This window comes from Microcaecilia unicolor, chromosome 2 (assembly GCF_901765095.1).
Source record: "Microcaecilia unicolor chromosome 2, aMicUni1.1, whole genome shotgun sequence".
Classification (NCBI taxonomy): Eukaryota; Metazoa; Chordata; class Amphibia; order Gymnophiona; family Siphonopidae; genus Microcaecilia; species Microcaecilia unicolor.
Genome location: NC_044032.1, coordinates 364,668,148 through 364,695,216, shown reverse-complemented (window position 1 = coordinate 364,695,216; position 27,069 = coordinate 364,668,148). Strand labels below are relative to the sequence as shown.

Below are 27,069 nucleotides of genomic sequence, written 5' to 3'. Positions count from 1 at the left end.
TCCTCAAAAGCATTTAATAAAGTGCAGTATTACCCTACCTCTCAAACACACACGCACAAACCCCACAAACAAAATCCCATAACCCAATCTGATCCAAGAATAATGCTGGTCTCCCTCCCCTCCCCCACCTTCTAGAAGCCTGCCATTGAAGACAGAAGTACGTGCCAAGAAGGGCATGGTCATATGGGGGGGAGAATGGACAGTACATCGAGAGTCCTATTATAAGATACTACTTCCTCAGGCTATCCCAAACTTGTCAAATGGCCCAATCAGATAAACAGAACATAATCGACCAGAAACACTGTAACAAAACAATTGTACAAGCTCATAACCAGGAGATCCAAGGTTCCCTAAAGGTCCTTCGGTTCTGCCAGGGAGGAGAACAACGTATTCATTGTTGAATTGTGCAGAGAGAAACCAGAAGCAACTCCTGAGCGCTTTATGTTCCCTTTTCAGCAGAAAGATGTGAACCTGTTCCTGGCGTGTCAGATGCCCCTTGCCTCAAGTGACCCGTTGCCACTTGGGTTGCATGGTGTGGGGTTTCAGTCCGCTTGTGTAAAATTTTATCCAATGATGAGGTAGAGGGATCCAGATTCAGAAATAGGAGTCTCGCATCTGACATAGTTTTCAAAACATGCAATTTCCCTTCCAATGCAAATAAATGGATGTTGCCAGCATTACCTAAAGTCTTTGTCCCTAAAATATTTAGTTAGGGGGTCTCTGCTCATTCCAGCAGTGCAAAGTCAATGCCGCCAGGTCTTGGTAGACCTTGATAGAGTAGGCATGCCAGGTAATGAGAGCTTTCATGTGGGCTTATGTAACACAGTCTCTTTAGTTTCATAGTTTGTAAAGCAGGCGATTATGTCCCAAGGAAGGTTCACCCTTGGGCAATTTGAGACCCGATGTGCCCTGTCAAGTTTTATATGATCCATACTAGCAACTTTCTGAACCACCAGCTTGCAGCTGTTGTAGTCTGTCTTGAGGACTCTTCAAATTCGAATTTTCATGGAGGAGCTCACAGAACTTGGTCATCGGTTCTGGTACAGCAGCTGTTAAGGCCAGTTGCTTCTGCTCCCAGTCAGCACTCCATGTGAGTGCGGATCACCATCCACTGATGCCATATTTACTGCCGCTGCGAGAGGAGGTTGCAATTGCAGTTGGTAAGCGAATTCATTGAAACTGAGTCTCTGAAGTTGTGACATTTTCCCCCAGAAAGATAGTGTACTCAAAAAGTTATTTCGGGTTCCAGTGGGGATGCCATATTCTGTGGGTGACTGGGATAAGTTGATGATTTGTGGTAGGGCATTCAGAGCTCAGCTGTCCATCTTGGTTCATGAAATCATCTGTCCCCTAACACCTTGACATTGGAAATTTTGTTCATACTCATGTTTGTTGTAATACTTCTGTTATGTCATCAATTAAAAAAATGTTGCAACATAAAAATGGTTGAAAATACTGAAGATTTTGACCCACAAAGGCCAAGAGAAGCATGGATGAAAAAGTTCTCCATTGTCAAACATTTCAGAGGAAATGTACATCAGAAGAATAATTGAATCCATCTGGGTTAACAAACTCAATCTATAAAGCTTCGAATGAATCTACCTCTAAACAGCAAAGGTACTACCATAACTAATTTTACCACACTGTAATATCTGAGGGAGGCAGAAAGGGTACAATTAATAAAAAGAAATGCCTTACCTAACCCAATGAAGAGAGATGGCCTAAAAACAATCACAATAACTATAAATAGCTTAAATCAGTAAAATAGAAGTAACATTTACATTCATTCCATTTGGGTATGAAGGATTATGAATCAATATAAATGTACCTTTTTCTTTTTTTAAGAATAATTCCTAAAGGAGAAATCACCATATTTTCAATAGGAGGCATATCAAATGGGCCAGAAAGTCTACCTAGCTCTAATTCTTTCTTTAATTTGGCTTCCACAGTTTCCTTCATTTTATAGAATCTCACCAATAGTTTTGCATCTGAACGATCAGGGTAAGTGCTATACCATTATTTCACTGCATCAACATTAATCGGAGATGGGGCCTTGCTTAATATTTATGTTGGCAAATTTCCCTGAGGGATGAAAAAACAAATCCTTCTGTATGGTAAGACCACTTGATTGAACATTTAAATGCAGGATGGTTATTCCCACATGAATCTACATGAAGTCCTATCGTAATGACCAGAATTAAAATGAAAACAGAAGTTAAGCTGTCCTCTTACCTTAAGCGATGCAGACGGAGCTGCACCACTATTAATTCCTAAACGAAATGACTGAGGAAACATATTACTCACACTATTTGAAGAATTACCAGATCCCCAATTATTCAAAACTCCTTGCCTTCCAAACCCTGCCATAGTCTGAAAAGAACCCATCCTAAACAACCCAGCCCACACTGGAGTCACTTCTGCCAACCAAATAGCCATGTCTCTAAAACCCCAAGCATCTAATCTCTTCTTAGCCATACTTTTCCTAAACTGTTCATCATAGTTTAACCAAGCCCATCCACCTTAAGTGCAATGAGCCCTTAAAATTAAATCAGAACACTCCAACAATCCTTCTCTGTACCTTTTCTAATTCCACTATATCTTTTTTTGAGATGCGGTGACCAGAATTGAACACATTCTCCGAGGACAAGCAGGCTGCTTGTTCTCACGACTGGGTTGACGTCCGCGGCAGCCCCCACCAACCGGAAGAAGCTTCGCGGGACGGTCGGCACGCAGGGCACGCCCACCGCGCATGCGCGGCCGTCTTCCCGCCCGTGCGCGACCGCTCCCGCCAGTTACTTTTTTTCCGCGACTGGAGAGAGTTGTGCAATTGCCTCTCTCTCCGTTCAGCCGCCGGATTTTTCGACCGCGTTTACGCGGATCGTTGCTTTGACCCGTTCGGTTCCTCTTTCTTTCTTTCTTTCTTTCTTCGTATTGTTAAAAAAAAAAAAAAAAAAAAGATTTTCGCGCGTGTGGAGCACGCGCTCCCCTTTTCCCTCGCTTCCAGCGGGGACGCCTCATTGCGGCCTAGTGGCCGCTCGGTCGGCTAGTTTTTTCGTGGTGTGATTTTAGCCACCATTGCCGACTTTGACTTCGCCGACGCGATTTTTCCGTCGATGTCCTCGAAGGTCCCGAGTGGATTTAAAAAGTGTGGTCGCTGCGGCCGGCCGATCTCGCAGACCGACACCCACGCTTGGTGCCTCCAGTGCCTCGGGCCGGAGCACAATCTCAAGTCGTGCGCGCTGTGTCTCGGTCTCCGGAAACGGACTCAGGTTGCGAGGCAAGTTCTGCGGGACCGTCTTTTTGGAACTTGCGCCGGCCCCTCGACGTCGACCTCGACGGCATCGGTATCGAAGGCCGGATCTTCGGTACCGGTATCGATGCCCGAGACATCGGCACCGATGGCAGCGACCCCAGGAGAACAGGTCCCGTCGGCCCGCCGGTCCGCCGGTGAGAGTGGGGTTGAGAGGCCGCGTGGGCTGTCGGCCCCGGTCACTCCCTCAGCTCGTGAGCCACGGGACCGAACCCTGTCGGACCCGGTACCTCGAGACCGAGGGGGATCGACCTCCTCCTCCTCCATGCCCTCCGGCGCCGGTGACGTGCACCGGAAAAAAGATAAGCGCCGTCACCGGGAGCCCTCGGTGCACCCTGAAGGGGAGTCGACGCCGAAGCGTCATCGCAGAGAGGAGAGATCTCCGTCGGTGGTGGAGGTACCGACGCGTCGGGGTTCCGGCACCTCGGTGCCGTCTCCTGGCCCCCAGCAGCTTCTGGCACCGACACCCTTACCGGCCCCACCGCCTTTCCCGGCAGCGGGCCTGGACGAGTGCCTCAGAGCCATCCTTCCGGGGATCCTGGAAGGGCTGATGCGCCAGGCTGTGCCGGCGTCGGGGGTGCTTGCGCCCCCGGCGCCGATGACTGTGGCGCCGGCGAGCTCTAGCCCGGCGCCGGGGCTGTCGACACCGCCGCCGCTTGCGGTGCCGGTCTCGACCGCCACGCAGGTGGAGTCCCCGTCGACGTCGATGGAGGGAGCTCCGTCCCCGCCGGCGCGGGGAGTCCACCGCTCGACGACACCGAGACCTCGGTGCCTCGACGTCGAGCCGGGCCCGGTACCGGACTCAGCTACATGAGCTAATGTCCGATACCGAGGATGAGGACTCGTGGGGGGAAGAGGAAGACCCGAGATATTTCTCCTCAGAGGAGTCTACGGGCCTTCCCTCGGACCCCACGCCGTCACCGGAGAGGAAGCTCTCACCTCCTGAGAGTCTCTCCTTTGCCTCCTTTGTGCGGGATATGTCTATAAGCATTCCCTTTCCCGTGGTCTCTGTGGAAGAGCCGAGGGCCGAGATGCTCGAGGTCCTCGACTATCCATCACCACCTAGAGAGTCCTCCACGGTACCGCTGCACAATGTCCTGAAGGAGACGCTGCTTCGGAACTGGGTGCGACCACTAACTAACCCCACCATTCCCAAGAAAGCAGAGTCCCAGTACAGGATCCACTCTGACCCAGAGCTCATGCGGCCCCAGTTGCCCCATGACTCAGCGGTCGTGGATTCTGCTCTCAAGAGGGCACGGAGTTCGAGGGATACCGCCTCGGCGCCCCCGGGGCGGGAGTCTCGCACTCTGGACTCATTTGGGAGGAAGGCCTACCAATCCTCCATGCTCGTGACCCGCATCCAATCTTACCTGCTCTATATGAGCATCCACATGCGGACCAATGTGCAACAGCTGGCGGACCTGGTCGATAAGCTCCCGCCGGAGCAGTCCAGGCCATATCAGGAGGTGGTCAGGCAGCTGAAGGCGTGCAGAAAGTTCCTGTCCAGGGGGATTTTTGACACCTGTGACGTGGCATCTCGTGCTGCGGCCCAAGGTATAGTGATGCGCAGGCTCTCATGGCTGCGTGCTTCTGACCTGGACAACCGCACCCAGCAGAGACTGGCTGACGTCCCTTGCCGGGGGGATAATATTTTTGGCGAGAAGGTCGAGCAGATGGTTGACCAACTGCATCAGCGGGAAACCGCTCTCGACAAGCTCTCCCACCGGGCGCCTTCAGCACCCGCCCCCGCGGGCGGGCGTTTTTCCCGGGCTCGGCAGGCTGCACCCTATTCTTTTGCGAAGCGTAGGTACAACCAGCCGGCCCGAAGGCCTCGTCAGGCACAGGGACAGCCCCAGCGCGCTCGTTCCCGTCAACAGCGTGCGCCTAAGCAGCCCCCTGCGCCTCCACAGCAAAAGCCGGGGACGGGCTTTTGACTGGATCCACGGGAACATAGCCGCCCTACAAGTGTCCGTACCGGACGACCTGCCGGTCGGAGGGAGGTTAAAATTCTTTCACCAAAGGTGGCCTCTCATAACCTCCGACCAGTGGGTTCTCCAAATAGTGCGGTGCGGATACGCCCTGAATTTGACCTCCCTGCCTCCAAATTGTCCTCCGGGAGCTCAGTCTTTCAGCTCCCATCACAAGCAGGTACTTGCAGAGGAACTCTCCGCCCTTCTCAGCGCCAATGCGGTCGAGCCCGTACCACCCGGGCAGGAAGGGCAGGGATTCTATTCCAGGTACTTCCTTGTGGAAAAGAAAACAGGGGGGATGCGTCCCATCCTAGACCTGAGAGGCCTGAACAAATTCCTGGTCAAAGAAAAGTTCAGGATGCTTTCCTTGGGCACCCTTCTGCCAATGATTCAGAAAAACGATTGGCTATGTTCCCTGGATTTAAAGGACGCATACACTCACATCCCGATACTGCCAGCTCACAGACAGTATCTCAGATTCCGCCTGGGCGCACGGCACTTTCAGTATTGTGTGCTGCCCTTTGGGCTCGCCTCTGCCCCACGAGTGTTTACAAAGTGCCTCGTGGTGGTAGCGGCCTACCTACGCAAGCTGGGAGTGCACGTGTTCCCATATCTCGACGATTGGCTGGTCAAGAACACCTCGAAGGCAGGAGCCCTCCGGTCCATGCAGTGCACTATTCAACTTCTGGAGCTGCTGGGGTTTGTGATAAATTACCCAAAGTCCCATCTCCAGCCAACTCAGTCTCTGGAATTCATAGGAGCGCTGCTGAATTCCCAGACGGTTCAGGCCTACCTTCCCGAAGCGAGGGCCACCAATCTCTTGGCCCTGGCTTCGCAGACCAGAGCGTCTCAGCAGATCACAGCTCGGCAGATGTTGAGACTTCTGGGTCATATGGCCTCCACAGTTCATGTGACTCCCATGGCTCATCTTCACATGAGATCTGCTCAATGGACCCTAGCTTCCCAGTGGTTCCAAGCCACCGGGAATCTAGAGGATGTCATCCGCCTCTCCACCAGTTGCCGCACTTCACTGCTCTGGTGGACCATACGGACCAATTTGACCCTGGGACGTCCATTCCAAATTCCGCAGCCCACGAAAGTGCTGACGACGGATGCATCCCGCCTGGGGTGGGGAGCCCATGTCGATGGGCTTCACACCCAGGGTCTGTGGTCCCTCCAGGAAAAGGATCTCCAGATCAACCTCCTGGAGCTCCGAGCGATCTGGAACGCACTGAAGGCTTTCAGAGATCGGCTGTCCTGCCAAATTATCCAAATTCGGACAGACAATCAGGTTGCAATGTATTACGTCAACAAGCAGAGGGGCACCGGATCTCGCCCCCTGTGTCAGGAAGCCGTCGGTATGTGGCGTTGGGTGTGTCGCTTCGGCATGCTTCTCCAAGCCACGTACCTGGCAGGCGTAAACAACAGTCTGGCCGACAGACTGAGCAGAGTCATGCAACCGCACGAGTGGTCGCTCCATTCCAGAGTGGTACGCAAGATCTTCCGAGAGTGGGGCACCCCCTCGGTGGATCTTTTCGCCTCTCAGACCAACCACAAGCTGCCTCTGTTCTGTTCCAGGCTTCAGACACACGGCAGGCTAGCGTCAGATGCCTTTCTCCTTCATTGGGGGACCGGCCTCCTGTATGCTTATCCTCCCATACCTTTGGTGGGGAAGACCTTACTGAAGCTCAAGCAAGACCGCGGCACCATGATTCTGATAGCGCCCTTTTGGCCCCGTCAGATCTGGTTCCCTCTTCTTCTGGAGTTGTCCTCCGAAGAACCGTGGAGATTGGAGTGTTTTCCGACTCTCATTTCGCAGAACGACGGAGCGTTGCTGCACCCCAACCTTCAATCCCTGGCTCTCACGGCCTGGATGTTGAGGGCGTAGACTTCGCTGCGTTGGGTCTGTCTGAGGGTGTCTCCCGGGTCTTGCTTGCCTCTAGGAAGGATTCCACTAAAAAGAGTTACTTTTTCAAGTGGAGGAGGTTTGTCGTTTGGTGTGAGAGCAAGGCCCTAGAACCTCGTTCTTGCCCTGCACAGAACCTGCTTGAATACCTTCTGCACTTATCAGAGTCTGGCCTCAAGACCAACTCAGTAAGGAATCACCTTAGTGCGATTAGTGCTTACCATTATCGTGTAGAAGGTAAAGCCATCTCTGGAGAGCCTTTAGTCGTTCGATTCATGAGAGGTTTGCTTTTGTCAAAGCCCCCTATCAAGCCTCCTACTGTGTCATGGGATCTCAACGTCGTCCTCACCCAGCTGATGAAACCTCCTTTTGAGCCACTGAATACCTGCCATCTGAGGTACTTGACCTGGAAGGTCATTTTCTTGGTGGCAGTTACTTCAGCTCGTAGGGTCAGTGAGCTTCAAGCCCTGGTAGCTCATGCTCCATATACCAAATTTCATCACAACAGAGTAGTGCTCCGCACCCACCCAAAGTTCCTGCCGAAGGTGGTGTCGGAGTTCCATCTTAACCAGTCAATTGTCTTGCCAACATTCTTCCCCAGGCCGCATACCCGCCCTGCTGAACGTCAGTTGCACACATTGGACTGCAAGAGAGCATTGGCCTTCTACTTGGAGCGGACACAGCCCAACAGACAGTCTGCCCAATTGTTTATTTCTTTCGACCCTAACAGGCTAGGGGTCGCTGTCGGGAAACGCACCATCTCCAATTGGCTAGCAGACTGCATTTCCTTCACTTACGCCCAGGCTGGGCTGACTCTTGAGGGTCATGTCACGGCTCATAGTGTCAGAGCCATGGCAGCGTCGGTGGCCCACTTGAAGTCAGCCACTATTGAAGAGATCTGCAAGGCTGCGACGTGGTCATCTGTCCACACATTCACATCTCATTACTGCCTCCAGCAGGATACCCGACGCGACAGTCGGTTCGGGCAGTCGGTGCTGCAGAATCTGTTTGGGGTGTAAATCCAACTCCACCCTCCAGGACCCGAATTTATTCTGGTCAGGCTGCACTCTCAGTTAGTTGTTCTTCGTAGGTCAATTTCTGTTGTTCCCTCGCCGTTGCGAGGTTCAATTGACCTGGGTTCTTGTTTTGAGTGAGCCTAAGAGCTAGGGATACCCCAGTCGTGAGAACAAGCAGCCTGCTTGTCCTCGGAGAAAGGGTATGATACATACCTGTAGCAGTTGTTCTCCGAGGACAGCAGGCTGATTGTTCTCACCTACCCTCCCTCCTCCCCTTTGGAGTTGTGGGTTTCATCTTTTGCTAGTCATTCAACTGGCGGGAGCGGTCGCGCACGGGCGGGAAGACGGCCGCGCATGCGCGGTGGGCGTGCCCTGCGTGCCGACCGTCCCGCGAAGCTTCTTCCGGTTGGTGGGGGCTGCCGCGGACGTCAACCCAGTCGTGAGAACAATCAGCCTGCTGTCCTCGGAGAACAACTGCTACAGGTATGTATCATACCCTATATTCGAAGTGCGGTCTCACCATGGACCAATACAAAGGCATTATAACGTCCTCACTTTTGTTTTCCATTCTTTTCCTAATAATACCTAATATTTTATTTGCTTTCTGAGCAGAGGATTTCAATGTATCAACAATGACGCCGAGATCACTTTCTTGGTCAGTGACTCCTCACGTGGAACCTTGCATTGTGTAGCTATAGTTTGGGTTCCTCTTTCACACATGCATCATTTTACACTTGCTCACATTAAACATCATCTGCAATTTAGACGCCCAGTTTCGTAAGTTCCTCTTGTAATTTTTCACAATCCTTTCACGATTTAATAACTTTGAATAACTTTGTGTCGTCAGCAAATTTATTTACCTTACTAGTTACTCCCATCTCTAGGTCACTGTCTACCCTTTTCCATTGAGAAAACTGACCATTTAACCCTATTCTCTGTTTTCTATCCATTAACCAGTTTTTAATCCACAATAGGACACTACCTCCTATCCCATGACTCTCCATTTCTTCTGGAGCTTTTCATGAGGTAATGTGTGTCATATGCTTTGTTGTACATTTTCTCTTTTTACTCAAACATGTGCATTCCAACTGCCCACCAGCAGAATTTTATGCAAAACCAATGGAACCAAGCCCGTTTCATCAACAATGAAATGGGCCCTAGGAAGGCTGTCGTGGAAGCGATTTTTTTCCTCTCTCCCCTGCCCTCCCCTCCATGTCCAGCGATTATTTCCTCCCCTCCCATTCCATCCCATGCCCTCCATGTCCCGCGATTCTCCTCTTCCCTGCCCTCCCATCCATGTCCTGCGATTCTCTCATCTCCTCTCCTCCCATCCCATTCATGTCCATCGATTCTCCTCTGCCCTGCCCACCCCTTGATGTCCTGCAATTCTCTCCTCCCCTCCATGTCCAGCGATTTGTACCTGAATGTTCTCTGGCTGGCTGGCTTCTGTTCCATTTGTAACATCCTGACGTCAGCTTGTCTCCAGCATTCTCTTCCCTCTCACTGTTCCGCCCTCCTCTGACGTCGTCATGTCTTTACACGAGGGCGGGACAGTGAGAGGGAAGGGAACGCTGGAGGCTTGCTGATGTCGGGTGATGTTACGAACCCAGCCAGCCAGAGAACGTTGGCGGTACAAATTATTATATAGGATATCTTTATCTAAAACCTTTCAGGCCTTTTAACAAAGACATTTGTTGGCCTCCCCAAGTTACCTCAGAAGGCATATTCTTCCGCTGAATCTTTTTAGGAGCCATATCAAAAAGTAACCTCAACCGATAATTGTTCGAACTGGAGCTATGAGCCAATTATATTCAGAACGCAACTCTGAAAAAAAACCTCCCACACATAAACTTACTCCTGCCTCCCTTTACCTTGTATCCTTTACCTCACTTCTCCAGGTACAGAGAAGGGTGACAAAAATAATAAAGGGGATGGGACGACTTCCTTATGAGGAAAGACTAAAATGGCTGGGGCTCTTCAGCTTAGAGAAAAGGCGGCTGAGGGGAGATATGATAGAGGTCTATAAAATAATGAGTGGAGTTGAACGGGTAGACGTGTAGCTTCTGTTTATGCTTTCCAAAAATACTAGGACTAGGTGGCATGCGATGAAGCTACAAAGTAGTAAATTTTAAATGAATTGGAGAAACATTTTCTTAACTCAATGTGTAATTAAACTCTGGAATTCATTACCAGAGAATGTGGTAAAGGCGGTTAGCTTAGCGGGGTTTTAAAAAGGTTTGGATGGCTTCCTAAAGGAAAAGTCCATAGACCATTATTAAATTGACTTGGGGAAAATCCACTGCTTATTTCTGGGATAGGCAGAATAAAATGCATTGGGCTTTTCTGGGATCTTGCCAGGTATTTGTGACCTGGATTAGCCACTGTTGGAAACAGGATGCTGGGCTTGATGGACCTTTGGTCTGTCCCAGTATGGCAATACTTATGTAACACCGCTAGCAAGCTGCTCTGTACAACATCCCGAACACTAGAATTGTGAAAAGCTGTACGTGCTCAATTTCTTTATAAATTAAAAAAAAAAACATTAACCCACACAACTCACAAAGCTGCTATATTGTCAGCTCTGCGGCTCTCGGACTAAATTGAATCTCTCCACACCATGTTTTCCCACCCTTCCCGCACCTACACCTTTTTTTCTAGTGCCCTTCATCCTCGCTTCCTGACTGCCGTTAGATTCAAAGGCTAAATAACTTGAAACCTCACTGATTGCCAAGAAAATGTGCTCAGTCAAGTTATGAGCCCTTCCTCCAATTAAGTTGGGCTGTCCTAAGATTAAAGTGAAGGTCCTAGAGGTAAGGCAGGCTTCACAACATTTAACACACAGAATTTCACAATGTCTGAGGAAAAAAGAAGAAAAAAAGCTTTTAGAATGGTCCCCTTTATGTACTGCTTTCTCTTAGAAAATTCAGTGCAAATGATGGTTGCATCTTGTTGGCTTATAGAAAATTGTCCCCTTTGAAAATGAGAACACATTCCAGTTTTTTAAAGCTTTATAAAAAGGTGTAGACATTGAGGGGCATTTTCGAAAGGGACATCCAAGTTTTGATTTTGATGTCCTCGCAAAACGTCCCGATCCAGGGGCGGGGAAACACGTATTTTCGAAACAAGATGAGCATCCATCTTTTGTTTTGAAAATACCGTCAGGGAAGTCCAAATCCTTAAATTTGGTCGTCCCTAGACATGGACATTTCTGATTTTCAGCAAAAATCGAAACCAAGGACGTCCATCTTAGAAACGACCAAATGCAAGCCATTTGGTCGTGGGAGGAGCCAGCATTTGTAGTGCACTGGTCCCCCTAACATGCCAGAACACCAACCGGGCACCCTAGGGGGCACTGAAGTGGACTTCATTAATTGCTCCCAGGTACATAGCTCTCTTACCTTGTGTGCTGAGCCCCCCAAACCCACTACCCACAACTGTACACCACTACCATAGCCCTTACGGGTGAAGGGGGGCACCTAGATGTGGGTACAGTGGGTTTCTGATGGGTTTTGGAGGGCTTGCTGTTTCCTCCACAAACGTAACAGGTGGGGGGGTGGGGGTGATGGGGCTGGGTCCACCTGTCTGAAGTACACTGCACCCACTAAAACTGCTCCAGGGACCTGCATACTGCTGTCACGGACCTGAGTATGACATCTGAGGCTGGTATAGAGGCTGACACACAATATTTTTAAAGATGTTTTTTGAGGGTGGGAGGGGGTTAGTGATCACTGGGGGAGTAACGGGAGGTCATCGCCGATTCTCTCTGGTGGTCATCTGGTCAGTTCGGGCACCTTTTTGTGCCTTAGTCATATGAAAAACAGGTCCGGGTGAAAACGTCCAAGTGCTCGTCAGGGAAGTCCTGAAAGCCTAAGTGGCTGTGAGGTTCTCAGGACAGGTTTTGGGAAGCCCTGGGAGAGGTGAAACTCTGGGCCAGCCTGAGAAAAGCCTGACTTGGGAAAATCAGAGGCAGAACTCCCCGGCATGCAGTGGGATAAAAGCAGGACTGGAGCAACCTGTTCTACAAGACCAGAGTTAAACCAAGTGACCCAGTTCTAGGAGGGAGACTTTTTTTTTTTTTGGCCATTCCAGATTTTCTTTTTCTTTTACCACAGTACATTTTGGATGTATTTCTAGTTCTTGATTCTCCATTGCAAATCAGCACTGCCAAGTACCCAAATGCATCACGGCGGAGTGAAATTCAAGGGCTGGCCTAACTTCTCATTAAACCACTAATACTGCTGAGCTAATGATCTTCATACAGTGAAGAAAAGCAGAGCAACATCACATTTTAAAAAAATGATAATTTTGAAAACTTGAATGGTTTTGTGCACAGATTTGTATATTACAGGGACTGTGATGAGCTTGATGGTGATAAACACATATCACATATTTAGCGGTGACTTCTGGTCATTTCCACAGCTCAAAGAATGGCAAGCCGAGTCCATGCATGTTAGCATTATAAATCACTGAACAAAGCCCCTCCTATTTATTACTGTTAATATGATTGCTGAATTGAAAATTCAATTCAGCAGTTGCATTTAAAGTAATAAATAGGAAGGACTTTGCTTAATTGTTTTGGTTATACTGTTATAATCCCTTCTGGAGTGTAATGTTTTTGGATTGGGTATTATCAAAACAATACTGAGCCTGCTCTATGAGAAGTATTTCCTATATTCACCAATTGGGAAAGAACCCGGATACTTTTTAGGACTAATAGCAGCAAATGATTCTGAAAAACTAGGACAGCCTGACTGTCTGCCAAATTCTGGGTTTTTTTTTTTCCTTCCCCTTGAAAGCAGTGACTAATGTGGGGCGTATAGGCTGACTCAGCAGGACTGGTAGCTATCAAAGGAAAAGGAAGTCTGTGGCACTGCTGCAATTTGTGGCATTCTCTTGCATTAGGCATATAGACTGGTTGATTTTTGTCCTGCCCTGAAAGCACTCAGGGCACCTATGACGCTGAAGAGTGTTTGGGGGTGGTTTTCACATTTGTGTGTGTTTATCATCGTGACTTGAACGAGTTCTCTTTATTTTCACTTGGCACAGGTCAGCTGGCGAATGCCCTTGGTAAAGCAATCGATTCTGAAGTCCTCAGACGAAAAGAGGAATTGCTTTGATAATTTGAGGCGAGATCCCAGCATTCAGAGCACAGCCGAAGATGGTTCTTCTCATTATTCCTTGGGCCATTCCTTAATGGGGCTGCAGAGTTCTGAAAGCAAGATGGAAAGGACTGGATTTGTAAGTGAGGTTGGTGGACAGGACAACAGATCTGCCTTTCTTTGCAAGGAAATGTTGACTGTCGCAAAAGAGAGTTTTCACCAGGACGCAGCACTTTCCCATGAGAGGTATGTTGGTTGCAAGGACTTGATTGGCTGTCCTCCTTTCCAGCCAACAGAAGGCACAGCAGAGTCACCAAATGGCACTAATGGCTACTCCCCAGGCTTTAAGGGTGAGGGTGGAGATTACTGTCAGATCAAACAATGTTACTCTAATGAATCTCTCCTCCATGGCACAGCACTGGGAGAGACCAAATCAGTATTGCATGGAAACACCAGCTCCAACCCTGTGTTCTGTAACCAGGATGCATCTGTGAACTCAAGAACAAAAATGGGTAGGCCACTGAAGACCAGTGATGAAGGTAGCTTTGTAAACTTGGGGTTGAGCCTCCAAGAAGAGCACTCTTTACTGGTTTGTTTACAGAACTCATGTTTGGAAAGGAAGAAAGGATCACTTGTCTCTGAATCAAGCAGCCTATCGGATGCGTTGTCGTTTGATGATGGTGGAGACGGTGCTGTTGCCGCATCTCATGAAGCCACTTGCCACTCTCAAGCAAGGGAGTTGGACCTACCAGAGAACCCCAAAGCTGGGAGCTCAGCAGAGAGTCTCTTGCATCCTCAGAAGGGTCCAGGAACAGGTTCTCACGTAACTCATCCTGTACAGCCTAGCCAGAGTGAACCCATTTATGCAGAGATTACAAAAAGGAAAAAAGCACCATTGGGAAATGCTGGAACATCAGCAAAAACCGACAGGCCCCTGACACTGAGCTCCTGTAAAGAGCCAGTCCGTGGGACCTGTGAACAAAGCACTCATCACTGGAGTGCTGAGAGGGAGCACCATGACACTTCCCCACAAGTGCCTGCAAAAATCACAGTTATGGCAGCCCACGCAGAGGAGGAGAATCGAACAATTTACCTAAGCAGCCCAGACTCTGCAGTTGGTGTCCAGTGGTCCAGCCTGAGCCCAGCCTCTAACCCTGACTCTGGGAGCCTCTCACCTTTCTTTCAGTGGGGAGAGGGCTGCCAGGCAAGCAAGGGACTCGGTCAGAGTGGAGATGGCCACAAGCTTTGCACACAAGCAGCCATTAGGAGCCCTGTTACTCCCTCAAATATGTCCAAAACATCACAACTCATCAGTGAAGGCTCTCGAGTGCCACTGATCAATTCTCCTGTCTCAGAACTTTGTGACACTACTAACCAGTGCACAGATGGAGCACTATCATCTACAAGATCCACCCTCCTGGGTGCAGATACCAGTGCTAGTGGGATGCCTGGCTCACCATCTCATTCTTTGAACAAGTCTATGGCAGAGATTGATAAATGTCTCCCATCGATAGTTGCTGACAGAAGACGTATGCACCACGGTGCACCATGGATTAGACAGTGCAGGATAGATGAGGAAGAGGAAGAGGAGCCAACATTTTCCCATCAGCTCAAGACACAAGGCAAGGAGAGAGGTGCCTCTTTCACGTCTAGCAATACCATCCATCCCCATGCTGAGGACTGCTCTCTGCAGGGCAACAAACTTAAGGAAGGGATGAGCAAATCCGCATCCTGCCCCTTTGAGCTCACTAAAGACAGAAGTAAAACAGAAGGTTTCACATCACCGCCCCCACCACCTCCCAAGAAACAGTCCAGGTATGTGTATTTTGAGCCCCACACAAATGCATCACATAGCGTATTTGTATCCTGCCCCCAGAGTTCACCCATAGGCAAGTCACCAAGATTTCAACTGTTGTGATGTCAGTCATTCAGACCTTCCCATTGCTGGCAAGGAAGAGATCCCTAGGCACCTAAAGAAAGGGAAATGGAGCTTGATATACTGCCTTTCTGTGGTATTTTGCAACTACATTCAAAGTGGTTTACATATATACAGGTACTTATTTTGTACCTGGGGCAATGGAGGGTTAAGTGACTTGCCCACAGTCACAAGGAGCTGCAGTGGGAGTCAAACCCAGTTCCCCAGGATCAGAGTCCGCTGCACTAACCACTAAGCTACTCATTGATTTGAGGTAGAAAAATCAAGTTTCACTGGGCCGGGATGGGGTGGAAGTGGAGAGAGACAGATTCCAAAAAATTAGACAGTGAAATAGCTGGGAGGTATGACACTCTGTAAGAAGGGTAGAGGTTAAGGAAGAATCAGAAACTGGCACAAATTATTTCATGCTTGCTACCATTTGCCTGTATAAATGTGTAATGTTGACTAACTGTTACTGAGTCTCAACTTTCTAGGGTAAAACTGTGTGTGTTGGTGATCTCGGCTCAGTTTCTTTAAATGAGACCTTCCCTACTGAAGTTGCTGTCCAGGAAAACAGCAGGAGTAGCTATTATTTGAGTGCTTCCTCTTACGGCGGGTGATTCTTAGGGCGCCATGGGTAGGCATGAATGTAGGTGCTATTTTAAAAAGACAAATAGGTGTCTAATTCTCTGCCACATATACTAATATTTCTAAAAACAACACATTTCTTAAACATAAACACAATCTCTCACACCTGATTGACAGCTGTGTAAACGAAGGCTTGGAATTTACGCTGCTATGTGTATCGATTTAAGGCATTTCAATGTGCATATTTTCTAACTCCACACAAGCTCTGCCCAAACTTGGCCCCAGCAACATACATGCCATCGTACGTCAGTCAATGTTTTATAATAGGTTGTTAGTGCATTGGTATGGCCACCTACTCATGGGAACAGCTTTGTAAAATTTATGGTACCTCCAACAAGTGCACTAAATGGGGTCGCCCTCTGAGCTGTCCCAAGGAGGTTTAATTGACAGGAGATGGCGTCATGTGACAAAGCTGAAGCCATAGCCGCAATCTTGATACACTGGAACCAAAGCAGACTATTGGTCCATGCCAAGCCACAAGTAGGCAGTCCTTATTTATAATAAGCATTTGCTATTGTTTTGAGTGACTCAATATGGCAGAAAGCTCCGCCTATTAGCTTCAGACCAGATAACAGGCCAAGCACATTCCTACCGTCTCCTGTCAGTTAAACCTCCTTGAGCTGTCCCATAAAGTGGATTCTGCTTGCACACACTCGGTCTGCTAAACTACAGTCTTTTCAGAGACGCCTATTCCATGCGATGAAAGTTATTCCTGTTAAACCTTCCTATTGGATTTGCTGCATGTATATAGGGGTCAATATTTAGCCGGTGGTGGTGATGAGCATTTTGCTGACGGCCTTCAGCGTTATTTCCAGATATTTAATGCCAGGCCGTGTTCAGGCTTTGGAGTTGAATATCTGGTTTATGTGGAGCCAGCTAATGTACAGCTGGTTAAGTCTGCATTCAGAACTTAAGTGGCTATGGGTTAGCGCATAAAGATTGGACTGTGTTTTAAAGTCCTATTTAAAAAGTTACCTTTACCGGAGAAATGCTGAATATCAGCACTTAACTGGCTAGGTGCTGATTCCATGCCCAGAATGCCCCCAAAATAGGTGCTAACTGCTAATTTTCAGAGGAACTAACCAGTTCAATTAAGTGCCACTGAAAATTAGTGGCTAGCCTGAACAAGTGATTTAACCAGTCAGCAGCCAGTTAAATCGTTTTGAATGTCTGCCAGCATATGTATTGAACCTTGTGCTTTTGGGTACAGAGCCCACACTCCTTCCCTCAGAAAAGTACTACTACTACTTATCATTTTTATAGCGCTACTAGATGTACACAGCGCTGTAACAGACAGTCCCTGCTCGACAGAGCTTACAGTCTAATCAAGACAGAGAAACTGGACAAATAAGGGATAAGGGAATTTCTTAAGGTGAAAATGATAATCCAGACATGGGTACTGAACAAGTGAATATGAGTTAAAAGCAGCCTCAAAAAGGTGGACTTTTAGCCTTGATTTGAAGATGGAGCTTGACGTACTGATTCAGGAAGTTTATTCCAGGCATATGGTGCAGCAAAATGAAAGGAACGGAGTCTGGAGTTGGCAGTGGAAGAGGAGAAGGGTACAGATAAGAGATTTACCCAATGAACGGAGTTCCTGGAGAGGAGTGTAGGGAAAGATAAGAGTGGAGAGGTACTGAGGAGCTGCAGAGTGAATGCACTTGTGAGTCAAAAAGAGGAGTTTGAATTATATGCAGAAATGGATAGGGAGCCAATGAAGTGACTTGAGGAGAGGGCTAATATGAGCGTAGTGACACTGGCGGAACATATGTCATGCGGCAGAATTTTTAATGGATTGAAGGGGAATGAGATAGCTTAGTGGGAAACCTGTGAGAGCCAAGTTGCAGTAGTGTAAGCAAGAGGTGATAAGAGTGTGGATAAGGGTTTTGGTAGTGTGCTCAGAAAGGAAAGAATGAAGTTTGGTGGTGATAAAGAGAAAAAAACAACAGGTTTTAGCAGTCTGTTGGATATGTGCAGAGGAAAAGAGAGAGGAGTCAAAGATGACCCCAAGGTTACAAGCTTATAAGGCAGGGAGGATGAGTATGTTATCCACAGTGATAGAGAATGGTGGAAGAGGAGAGATGAGTTTAGGGGGAAAGATAAGAAGCTCAGTCTTGGCCATGTTTAGTTTCAGTTGGCGGTGAGACATCCAGGAAGTGATGTCAGACAGGCAGACTGATATTTGGGCCTGGATTCCTGCTGAAATTTCTGGTGTGGAGAGGTAAATCTGGGAGTCATCAGCAGGGCCGGTCTTAGGCAGGAGCAACTGGTGCGGTTGCATAGGGCCTTGGCACTCCCAGGGGTCCCATTCTGCTAACCAGAGACCTGCAGAAGAACGGGGTTTGTGGCTTTTTTTCCCCTCTCCTGTGGCAGATCCAGCACCGATCCCTTCCCTTCCCGTGAGTCCAGTGCCCCATCCCCCGCCCCCCCCCCCCCCCCCGGTCCACTTAAATCTGATTTTAATTTCTGTGTTGGCAGCGGTAATGGGAACAATCTGTCTGGACCAGCCTGGTCCTTCCCTCTGCAGTGTCCCACCCATACTTAAACAGGAAGTTACATCAGAGGGGTGGGATGCGTCAGAAGCAAGGACTGGTCGGCCCAAACAGCCTGTTGCCATTGCCGCTGCTAGCACCAGCAAAGAAATCAGGGTTTTGGGGACTGGGAGGCAGGCCAAGGAGGGTGCAAGACTCTGGGGGGGGGGGGGGGGGGGGGGGGGAGGGGAGAGGACAGGGGACAAGTGCTGGACTGAAGGGAATGGAGAGGTGCTGGATCCACAGCAGGGGAGGAGAGGAAATAGAGGGGGAAACAGGGGACACAGAGTTGCTGGGTTATAAGGGGGAAGGGGAGATACAAGACTAGAAGTGCTGGACCATAGGGATGGAGGAGAAAGGAGAGGAGACAAGTAAATACTTGGCCATAAGGGAGAAGGGTGGGGAGAGGAGACAGGGAGTTGATGGACCATTGGGGTGGAGGGGAAGGGAGAGGGGGGAGAGAATTGCTGGACCTTAGGGGTGAAAGAGAGGGGAGAGGGAATTGTTGGATCATAGCGGTGGAGGGGAAGGGAGAGGGGACAGGGAGTGATGGACCATAGGGGTGGAGGAGAGAGAGGGGTGGGCAGGACAGGGAGATGGGTTACAAGTGTGGGTGGAGAATGAGAGGGAGGAAATGGGGTAGAAGAGTATAGGAAGGAAGAGGGAGGGGAGATGCTTGGAATGGTGGAACCATTTGGGGAGAGACCATCAGGGTTCTCAGGGAAGAGGAGTGAGAAGAGGGATGGTGAGTATAGAGGGTAAAAGTTAGTCATCGAGATGGGGCTAGGCAGGGATGGGGTTGGGTGTGGAGGAGTTGGGCAAAGAGCTTGGTTCCCCACCGAACTGGTCTGCACAGGGCTCCACAATTGTTAAGACCAGCCCTGGTCATCAGTATAAAGGTGATGCTGAAAACCATGGGAGGAGATCAGCGCACCAAGGGAATAAATATAGATGGAAAAAAAAGAAGAGGTCCTAAGACAAAGCCCTGAGGGACACCAACAAATAGTGGGATAGAAATGAATCCACCAGAGTATACACTAAAAGTGTGATGGGAGAGATAAGAAGAAAGTCATGGAAGAACAGAGCCCAAAAATTCAAGTGAGGACACTGGTGATCAGAACATGCTTTGTATCTCATTACTATGAAACATGGGGTGACCTACATAATGCTACTCTTAAGGCATTGCAGCTAGTGTTATAGCCCTTTAATACGCATTGAGGAGCACTTTGATGCAGGTTGATAACTACCCCCCCCCCCCCCCTTATTTGTGTCTGTGATTAGGCTCCGGCACCAGCTATTCTCTGCTTAAGTGATGCACTTTCTGTGTTGGCTGTAGTTGCCAAGAAACTCATGCTGACTGGCAATATCTGTGCTGAAAACTAAACAAAATATAAAGTCCCTTCTTTTGTGCACGACGCATTCAGTAAAACTGCTTATAGTTTATATTTTTGACACCTTGGAGGTCATTTTAGAAGGCTTGCGCAACTTTTACACACACCGGTAGCCAACACGTGTAAATTGCAATTTAGAAAACTGCCCTTAATGTGTAAAAGCCATACAATGTGCAGTTCAGAAAGGACTGGGTTATGCATGTGTCATAGTCACGGTTTGCACAGGAAAATGATACATGTAGTCCTGATTTAAAATTGGTGTGTGCAAAAAAACAAGCTGCATGTCAGCATTTAACACCTGGAAGCAAGAGAGAGGGAATCCAAAGCACAACCAAACAGAACAGTTGAGCAAAAAACCACAAAGAGCCTTCAAGGAGCTGAGTGGAGGAGTAACCTAGTGGTTAGTGCAGTGAACTTTGATCCTGGGGAACTGGGTTTGATTCCCACTGCAGCTCCTTGTGACTGTGGGCAAGTCACTTAACCCTCCATTGCCCCAGGTACAAAATAAGTACCTGTATATATGTAAACCACTTTGAATGTAGTTGCAAAATACCACAGAAAGGCAGTATATCAAGTCCCATTTTCCTTTCCCTTTCCCTTCAAGATTTGGGGGGGGGGGGGGGGGATCAAACCAATGCTTTGTTAAACAGACCCGACACGGTCCATGTTTCGGCTAAACTGCCTGCGTCAGGGGTCTGGGTAGAAGCTGCATTTCACTGTTTGAAGGAAGATTAGATTGCATGGTAGTGCTTCCCTTGTGTGGTTGTTAGCAAGACTATCTTTTTACCAATCAGACATATTATTGAAGATCATTTCTGCACAAGACCACTGACGCAGGTGGTGTCACTGAAACATGGACCGTGTTGGGTCTGTTTAATAAAGCACTGGTTTAAGCCCCCCCCCCCCCCCCCCCCCCCCCCCCACTCTTGAAGGCTCCTTGTGTTTATTTGCTCACCTGTAAAATGTTATGCAGCAGGTGTAATTGTAGAATAAGTATTTATTTGGATCTTCAGTTTGCACCATTCCTTGAGAGCTAATCCTGGTAATATGGTATTTACCACCCCAAGTGCAAATGTCTCGAGAGCTTTTTCACACAGCTGCCTAATTGGCCACACTTTGACATGCACTGTATAAAATACAGCAGTTCCTGTGTAAGAGGAAAGGAAGGGATTCTGGATTTAACTCATGCTTTTTTCATTAGTAGCTCAAGATGAGTAACATTCAGGTACACTAGATTGTCAGCCTCCAGAGCGGAGAAAAATGGCAAAGGGGTACTTCTACTAAAACACGTTAAAATCTGGACTGAATACGTCTTAACATGATAGTTTCCTGAACTCTAAGCCCAGATTTAATGCATCAGTATTAATGAGGGGGATACGAGACCTCACACTCCCCTTTTCCATCATATACAATTATGCAATGCATGTAAATACACCACCAATACATCAATAATTGAGACCAGACATTTGCTTGGTATGAAACAGGCCGCAGCTTTGTTTATTGGTGAAATATGGAACCCAAGCTATAAGGCAAATAACCTTATTTATCCAAATAGAAATCACAAATTCTTAACCATATACAGTAAGACTAAAATTAAAGACATGGACCTCAATGCCTGCATTGATCTGGGGCCTACTGTACACTGCTGAGTGTACACTAACGTCTTGAATTAACAACCACGCCTTGATCCACCATACCAGCAAGGCCGGACCCCCAAGCTGTGATCTGAGGGCTCAATGTACATTGCTGGGTGAACATTGAGGCCCTGTAGGCTAAAACCCTCAAGACGTGGACCTCCACATCTGTATTGGGCTGTGGCCCAGTGTACACATGCCAGGTGAACATTTGGGCCCTGTCCAGAAGGACTTCCCTCTGCACCTGGTAAAGTTCGGGTACCCCCACTAAAGCTGCGACAAAGCTAGCCCCAGTGGCGTAACAAGGGGGGGCGGAGCCCCGGGTGTCAGCACAAGGGGGGGGGGTGCTCCACCGCTCCCACTGCTTCCAGGCACCCCCCCGCACCCAAAATCCGCCCCCCCATCGGCGCCTCGTAGAACCCTCCTCCTCCTCTCCGCCCCCCCCCCCCTCCTTATCATAACCTTTTACTTCCCGTAGTGGCAGCGACGTCAGTTGCTTACGAAGAAGGCTGCAGGCTCCCCTCCGGCTTCAGCTTCTGCCTTCGCTCTTCACACAGTGAGTGTCCCGCCTTCGTGATGACGCATTTCCTGTTTCCGCGAAGGCGGGACACTCACTGTGTGAAGAGCGAAGGCAGAAGCTGAAGCCGGAGGGGAGCCTGCAGTGCCTTCTTCGTAATGGAACTGACGCCGCTGCCACCACGGGAAGTAAAAGGTTATGATACGGGGGGGGGGGTCAGAGAGGAGGAGGAGGGCTGCCATGGGCGGGAAGGAAGGAACGAAGAGGGCAGGGGAGAGAGGAGAATGCTGGACATGGATGGGAGGGGAGAGCAGGGGGAGAGAACAGATTGCTGGACATGGGGAAGAGAAGGGGAGGGCATGGGGGAGAGAAGGGGAGGGCATGGGTGAGAGAAGAGGTTGCTGGAGGGGAGGGCATGGGGGAGAGAAGAGATCGCTGGAGGGGAGGGCAGGGGAGGAGAATTGCGTGGATGGATGGAGGGGAGGGCAGTAAGGAACGGCGAAGAGGGCTGTGGGGGAGCTGAGGGAGGGCAGGGAGAATCGCTGGACATGGAGGGGAGGACATGGGGAGAGAAGAGATCACTGGAGAGGAGGGGAGGGCAGGGGAGAGAGGAGAATTGCTGGTGGATGGATGGAGGGGGAAGGGGAGAGAGGAAATTTGCTGGATATGGATGGATGGATGGAGGAGGGGCAGAGGAGAGGAGAATTGCTGAACATGGATGAATGAATGGGGGCAGGGGAGAGAGGAAATTTGAAGGATATAGGTGGATGGAGGAGACGGCAGGAGAGAATGGAGAGTTCCTGGATATATATGGAGAATTGCTGGATATGAATGGGGGCAGGGGAGAGAGGAAATTTGAAGGATATGGGTGGATGGAGGAGACAGCAGGGGAGAATGGAGAGTTGTTGGACATGGATGGATGGAGGGAAGGAAAGTCAGGAAGGAAATGCACATGGATGGAAGAGAGGAGAAATGTTGGACAAGGATGGAGGGAAGGAAAGACAAAGGAAGGAGATGCACATGGAGAGAGGGCAGATCCTAGATGGAAGGGGCAGGGAGAGAGGGCAGACTTTGGATGGAGGGGACAGGAGAGAGAGGGCAGACACTGGATGGCAGGGAGAGAGAGAGAAGGCAGATGCTGGATGGAAGGAAGACAGTGAAAAGAAGATGAGGAAAGCAGAAACCAGAGACAACAAACTGCAAGTAAAATATATATTTTTATTTTTTTTGCTTTAGGATAAAGTAGTATTGTAGCTGTGTTAATAAATAGAACATGGAAATAAGGTAATCTTTATTGGACTAATTTTAATATATTTTGATTAACTTTCGGAGAACAAAACCCCCTTCCTCAGGCCAGGATAGGATATTGTAAAATCACTATACTGTACTGATCTGATCTGAGGAAGGAGGTTTTGGTCTGTGAAAGCTAAATGTATTAGTCCAATAAAATGGTGGTATTTTATTTTCTGTTTCTGTGGTGTTGCATTGTATGCTCAGTCTGGCCTCTTGGGGGTTCAGTTTAATTTCTGTCTAAATAGAAAGTTTGATTACTTATTCTATAGTGGTTTAGGGTTTATCTGTGTTTGTGAAAAAGACACGGCTTTCAGTTGGCATTTACTGTGCAGGATCGACGATCTGTACTATTCTGTCTGGTTATGTTTTACAATAGGCGAATTGATGTTCTAGTGCTCACTGTAGTGTTTAAGATGCTTTCCTTTTCCTTATGTGACTCGTAGAAATTACTGCTTATGGTATGGTAAAATTGTTCTAGAGATCCTGAGTGTTTTGTATTCTCGGTATGCCTAGTACTGGATTTTGGAGGGGGGGTGTTAAAAAATGACCAGCCCCGGGTGTCAACTACCCTATCTACGCCACTTCCTTTGTCTTTCCTTCTACTGTACATCAGCTGGTAACCTAAGTAAGGGTGGGAGAGGAAGCCGCCTCTGAGGAGCAGAAAGCATCCTGGTCCTCGGAGGGGGCCATCCTTATACGCCACTGCTAAATCTGCCCCCTCATCTCTGGGAGACGCTTCCATTTGCAGCCCATTCCCGCCGGCACAATTTCAGCGAATCAGCCCCCCATAAGGGCTAAGCACATAATCACACTCGGGCACCACCCTGGGGAAGGCTCACCTCCCTTCCTGCCACCAGAAGGCCTGAAGCCCCGGAAAAGGTGGGTTGGCTCGTCCCCCCCCCCCTCCCCACCATTAAGGTCAGGCTATGTACAAGCCATTCATCCTCAATACTTAGGGCTATTTCATTTTTTTTTTCTTTTTGCAGGTCCCGTGCTAATTTCTCCATTAGTGTTCCCTTGTAAAGTCTGTGTTATCCAATTAGTGTGCAGTAATGCAAACATGCTAGCTAGATAATGCTTCCATGACATGCCCCCTCCCAAATATAGCTTTAAAAAAATAATACGCGATTGTTGCACACAAACTGGCAAATAACCGCAATACGCTTTAACACATTTTGTGGTAAGCCTTTTTTTCATGCACCAGACATTTGTTAGGACTTTTTACACCCTTTAGCTAAAGAGCCCCTAAGTTTGTACTCCTAAGTAACTTGCCCAAGGTCACAAGGAACCACGATGAGATCTGAACCCTGGCTTTGCTGATTCTCAGACCAGTGCTTTAACCATGAAGCTACTCCACCAATTACAAATGCAGATCCCGAAGTGATACCACTCTTTCAAATGTGCTGTTACATATGCACCCTCGCATGTCTTAATATGAATTTTAGAAAAAGCTATATGTGCAGTGAGCCTTTGTAAAATAGTTGGAGAAATTATGAGTGTCCTGACTTGGGTGTCCTCTTTCCCACTGGAAGTACTATGCAAGATCGGGTTGCTTGTCAAAATTGTAAATAAGTAGCTCATGCTCGGCACAATTCGCCCGCACTTTTACCCGATGATCAAAGATAATTGTACTGCTTAAATTTGCATGCATTATCTTTGATCATCCGTGCGGTAAAGCCCCGCACTGTTCCAGCGCTGTTTGGAACAGCGCCGGGCTTTTGATCACGAGGACCTTAGAGTATGAGCGTGTTAGTCCCCTTGTAGTTACTGCTAGCAGACTGAATGACATGCCAGTTCCGATGCTTCAGGATGTCTAGTTTATAGGAATTCCAGTCAGGCATGCATGTGAATCACTCTGGCACTGAGAGCCATAGCAGGACATTCCTGGATAAGAACTGTGAGCTCAAATTGCAGAGGCTTCCAGTCCTATCAAAGGCTTTTGTGTTTCAACAGTGTTAGAAGAAACCATTCCTGGTCCGCCACAAAACACTGTGTTGGAAATGAGACCAGGATTCGCATTCCAGATATGGCTGCACAGATTTTCTCCCCCTGCCCAAATGGTTTTATATGGCCTGAAAGGAAGGAAAGACGAAAGGATACATTTATTTTAATTTCTAACCCTTACTGACATCTAAACCTTTGGCTACTGTCTGGCATCACTACGCTGGCTGTCCACAACCTCGTCTCACCATCCTCTGGTCATACAGTGGAGGGGCTGCAGTATTCTTGCACTGTATCTGTGTTGTTTTCACCAGGCTCTCAGCAGCCAAAGCCTCAGCAACAAATCAGCAAATCTGTACTTAGTGAATTCACCTGTGGCCACTGTGCCAAAGGCTCCAGTACTTGCTTGACTGGCGTCAGTGTGCTCCTGCTGTGCTGGCTGTGTCTCACTGCTGCATTTCATGCATGGGGAGCCAGGTCTTTGGTATCTGGAGATTTCAGCTATATCTCCAGAGCCCCTGTAATTTAAAAGAAAATGCAGAGTCTCCAGGTGAAACCAGGGGCGTATCTGAACTGCGGCGGTAGGGGGGGCCAGGGCCAGAGTGAGGGGGCACATTATAGCCCCCCCGCCGCCGCCGCCGCCATTGCCGATCCCCCTCCCCCCAGCCGCTGCCATTGCCAACCCTCCCCCTCCGTTGCTCGCCTACCTTCGCTGGCGGGGGACCCCAACCCCCGCCAGCCGAGGTCCGCGTCCTCTTGCCCCTGCCGGCTGCCTTTAAAGAATTCCGTCAGCTGGCGGGGGACCCCCAACCCCCGCCAGCCAAGCCGAGGTCCTTTCATTTTTCCACTGAAGCTGGCGCCGACGAAAGTTTCTTTTGAGTCTGACGTCGCTGCACGTTGTACGTGCAGGACATCAGACTCAGAAACAGAATGAAGCTGTTTCTGAGTCTGACGTCCTGCACGTACAACGTGCAGCGACGTCAGACTCAAAAGAAACTTTCGTCGGACTCGGCGCCAGCTTCAGTGGAAAAATGAAAGGACCTCGGCTTGGCTGGCGGGGGTTGGAGGTCCCCCGCCAGCTGACGGAATTCTTTAAAGGCAGCCGGCAGGGGCAGGAGGACGCGGACCTCTGCTGGCGGGGGTTGGGGTCCCCCGCCAGCGAAGGTAGGCGAGCAACGGAGGGGGAGGGTTGGCAGCGTTAGGGGGGTCCAGGGCGAAATCTGCGGGGGCCCAGACCCTGAGGCCCCACGCAGATACGCCCCTGGGTGAAACCGGTGCAGGGAGGAGGGTTTTAGATTTGTTAGGAACAGGGCAAGGTTCTGGAGAAGGGGGAGCCTATTCTGAAAGGATGGGCTCCACCTTAACCAGGGTGGGACCAGGCTGCTGGCATCGGCATTTAAAAAGGAGATAGAGCAGCTTTTCAACTAGAAAAGGGGGAAGGCGACAGTCGCTCAAAAGCGCATGGTTCAGGATAAGGTATCTTTCAAAGATATCACCAAAACAGGGAAGATAGGGGTATCCTGATAGTGAGGTTACAAAAGAGACTGTAGTAGATCAGGTGTCCTTAAATAAAAATCAGACAAAGGATTGCAAATTAATACTGTCAAGTACTGAGCATGATGTAAATAGGAACAACAAACATAGTTTGAAATGTCTATATGCGAATGCCAGAAGCCTAAGAAATAAGATGGGAGAGTTAGAATATATTGCACTAAATGAAAAATTAGATATAATAGGCATCTCTGAGACCTGGTGGAAGGAGGATAACCAGTGGGACACTATCATACCAGGGTATAAATTAATATCGTAGTGATAGGGTGGATCAAATTGGTGGAGAGGTAGCATTGTATATTAACGAGAGCCTTGAATCAAATAGATTGAAAATTCTGCAGGAAACA

The 27,069-nt window shown here is 48.8% G+C and overlaps 1 protein-coding gene across 5 annotated transcripts in view; it reads left to right on the top strand.

Moving 5' to 3' along the window:
- PRAG1 (PEAK1 related, kinase-activating pseudokinase 1) overlaps nt 1-27,069 on the top strand; it is a 115,566-nt gene that overhangs the window by 31,373 nt on the left and 57,124 nt on the right. For all 5 annotated transcript variants that reach the window (XM_030194527.1, XM_030194528.1, XM_030194531.1 and 2 more), the window contains one exon: nt 13,249-15,116. In XM_030194527.1, the coding sequence (XP_030050387.1) occupies nt 13,249-15,116 (1,868 nt within the window). The remainder of the gene's footprint in view (nt 1-13,248; nt 15,117-27,069) is intronic.